Here is a 3,110-nt window from a genome sequence, read left to right on the forward strand (position 1 = left end):
ATCTCTGGGGGGTGCCTCACCAGTGCCGAGTACAGGGGGACCACCACTGCCCCAGTCCTGCTGGCCACACTGTTCCTGATACAGGCCAGGATGCCATTGGCCTTCTTGGCCACCTGGGCATGCTGCTGGCTCACATTCAGCCAGCTGTTGATGACCAACCCCAGGTCCCTCTTCGTCAGGCAGCTTTCCAGCCGCTCATCCCCAAGCCTGTAGCGTCCATGGGGTTGTTGTGGCCCAAGTGCAGGACTTGGCCTGGTTGAACCTCACACCACTGGCCTCAGCCCATCGATCTGGCCTCTCCAGACCCCTCTGTAGAGCCATCCTACCCCCAGGCAGACCAACACTGGAAATTTACTGAGGGGGCACTCCATACCCTCATCCAGGTTGTTGATAAAGATATTAAAGAGAATCGGCCCCCAACATCTACCATGTTAGGAGGTGTGGGAGCAGCTCTGTATCCAGGAAGAGGACTAAGGTGACCTATAGTCTCTCTCCTCCAACCTCTGCCTACTGGAAGGCTCATCAATCCTTAATAACAGTAATGATACAATCTAAACTGCTGAAGATAAATGGCTTTTGTCGGCAAGAGACCCCTAACGCATCAGGTTTGGGCAACTTCATCCCCTGTGCAGCGTCTCAAATACTAAACACTGGAGGAGGCAGACGCCAGCCTCTGCTTTGAGCAGAACCAAGTATTTTGGTGCGCTGAAGGCTTATAAAAATAAGCCCAGCAGCTGCAGTCTAACACAGCTGCTAGTTTGAACTTCCCTCCTTTCAAAACCCCAACCATACAAACCTTTCCCAAGCAGGAAAGCTGCGACTGCCAGAATCGGTGCCGTCGAGAAGTGGGGAACATGGAGTTGGAGGGTCCAGAGGAAGCAATCAGGATGAGGGGGGAACCAGGCAATTTGCTCTACAAAGTTCAACAAGAAATGTGTAAGGGAAAGTAACCTCCCTGCCCGAAACCTTGCTGCCCAGCCCGGCCTGCACAGCGAGGCAGGAAGGTTCTCGTTAATTGATCACATCTTCCCCAGCCAAAGCTACATCAGGATAGTATGGGAGGAATGTGTCCAACAGAAGGACAGAGCAAGTCTTGAATAAGTCTAAAGCGGGAGGAAAAGAGCCCGGGAAGCAAGACAGAGGCGGAAGAAAGAGGACAGAAGAAGGATGGGAAGAAGAAAGCGGATTTGAGACCTGCCTTTCGCTCCCTGCAAGCCCCAAGAGGTACTCACTGGTTTATTATGCGACAAGACACCCACGGCTGGGTCCCAAGGTCTCTTCAGCAGCAGAGACAGAGCCTCGGCACCCGCTGCCCCCGTCTTCGCAGTAGAGGAGAGCAGCATCCTGTCGATCAGGGTGGGGATCTGAAACCAGAGGCCAGAAAGGACTGAGAAAACACAAACAGCCTTTTCAAAGGGCTTTTAAACATCATCCTTGCCACTCCAAGGAAAAAGACTCCATCAGCTTCCTTTAATGAGCTTTATAAAGGGAGAATGTTATAAGTGACAGCAAAATCTTTCACTGCTTTTATCACCTTTCCTTTCAGCGTTTGCAGAGCATCCAAGTAAGCAGCCAGCACCGGCAAACTGAGGGTTTCCACTAACGTTGTGTGAAGCCACTGGATCAGTTTGGTGTCCCAGTTCACACTAGCCAGAGCTTGGCGAACCCTCCGAGCACATTTGTCCACCGCTATCCTCCTCAGGACTGGCTCGTTACAAGCCTAAAAACCAAGAAATTAAAAAGAAATACAATTACAGGAAAAACCAAGCACGCCGCGTGCACCCCAAGCCACAGAGAAGTATTGGCTCGGGCAGCCCAAAGTCCTCTGGCAGCAAGCGAAGACCAAGATTCTCTCAGTGAGGACAAAACCAAGCCTCAGAGAAGCCCAGAGCTGGCCATTTCTTAACACTACACAACCCGAAGGGCAAGAGTTTCGTCTTGACTCAATCAGGCTTTGCTAGGACGGATTGCTAAAAACACACAGGCTGGAAAGGGAAACGGGGAGTAAAAGAACTTACGCCTTCGTTAGCCAAGCGAGCCAGCCTGTCAGACTGCAGCGCTTTGTGAATCTTGTTAAATAGCTTGTTCTGGGCCATGGTCCAACCCGTCCTGTTGAGAAAAGCGGAGAGGTAACGTAGGTCACGGTTACACAGATGTTCAGGTCCTGCAAGCTGCTGCCCGTTCCCAAAGGCGGTCGGCAGCACAGCTGGGCACGGGCTGTGATTGCGGCCTCAACAATCAATTTACGGCTATGGACAAAGTGAGTTTCACTACTGAGGATTTAATTAGTAGGATGGCTCAATAAAAAATGCTAGTTTTTAAATGTGACTAAGATGCGTCGGCAAACATCCAAGCCTCAGAAAGATGAGAGTAACAGCAGAAACAACAAATAAGACCAAAATCTCTCCCTGATGAGATACACCCGCGGGTCCTGGGGGGAACTGGCAGACGTAGTTGCTAAGCCACTATCCATCATATTTGAGAAGTCATGGCAATCCGGTGAGATTCCTGTCGACTGGAAAAGAGGAAACATAATCCCTATTTTCAAAAATGGAAAAAAGGAAGACATGGGAAACTACAGGCCGGTCAGTCTCACCTCTGTGCCCAACAAGATCATGGAGCAGATCCTCCTGGAAACTCCGCTACAGCACATGGAAAATGAGGAGGTGACTGGCAGCAGCCAGCATGGCTTCACCAAGGGCAAGTCATGCCTGACAAATGTGGTGGCCTTCTACGAGGGTGTTACAGCAGCAGTGGACAAGGGTGGAGCAACCGATGTCACCTACCCGGACTTGTGCAAAGTGTTTGACACTGTCCCACACAATATCCTGGTCTCTAAATGGGAGAGACGTGGATTTGACAGATGGACCACTCGGTGGATAAAGAACCGGCTGGATGGTCGTACGCAAAGAGTTGTGATCAACGGCTCCATGTCCAAGTGGAGACCAGTGATGAGTGACATTCCTCAGGGGTCAGCACTGGGACCGGTGTTGTTCAACGTCTTTGTTGGTGACATGGACAGTGGGATCGAGTGCACCCTCAGCGAGTTTGCCGATGATACCAAACTGTTTGGTGAGGTAGACACACTGGAGGGGAGGGATGCCATCCAG

General features: G+C 51.1%; 1 protein-coding gene across 1 annotated transcript in view; it reads right to left on the reverse strand.

The window, feature by feature from the left end:
• The window catches only part of KANSL3 (KAT8 regulatory NSL complex subunit 3), a 25,162-nt gene that overhangs the window by 20,653 nt on the left and 1,399 nt on the right, over positions 1 to 3,110 (reverse strand). Inside the window, exons 2-5 of the mRNA XM_009879825.1 lie at positions 2,019 to 2,109; positions 1,535 to 1,720; positions 1,233 to 1,364; positions 797 to 913 (exon numbers count right to left, since the gene is read on the reverse strand). Coding sequence (XP_009878127.1) covers positions 797 to 913; positions 1,233 to 1,364; positions 1,535 to 1,720; positions 2,019 to 2,109 — 526 coding nt within the window. The remainder of the gene's footprint in view (positions 1 to 796; positions 914 to 1,232; positions 1,365 to 1,534; positions 1,721 to 2,018; positions 2,110 to 3,110) is intronic.

This window comes from Charadrius vociferus, unplaced genomic scaffold, assembly GCF_000708025.1.
Source record: "Charadrius vociferus isolate BGI_N301 unplaced genomic scaffold, ASM70802v2 scaffold682, whole genome shotgun sequence".
NCBI lineage: Eukaryota > Metazoa > Chordata > Aves > Charadriiformes > Charadriidae > Charadrius > Charadrius vociferus.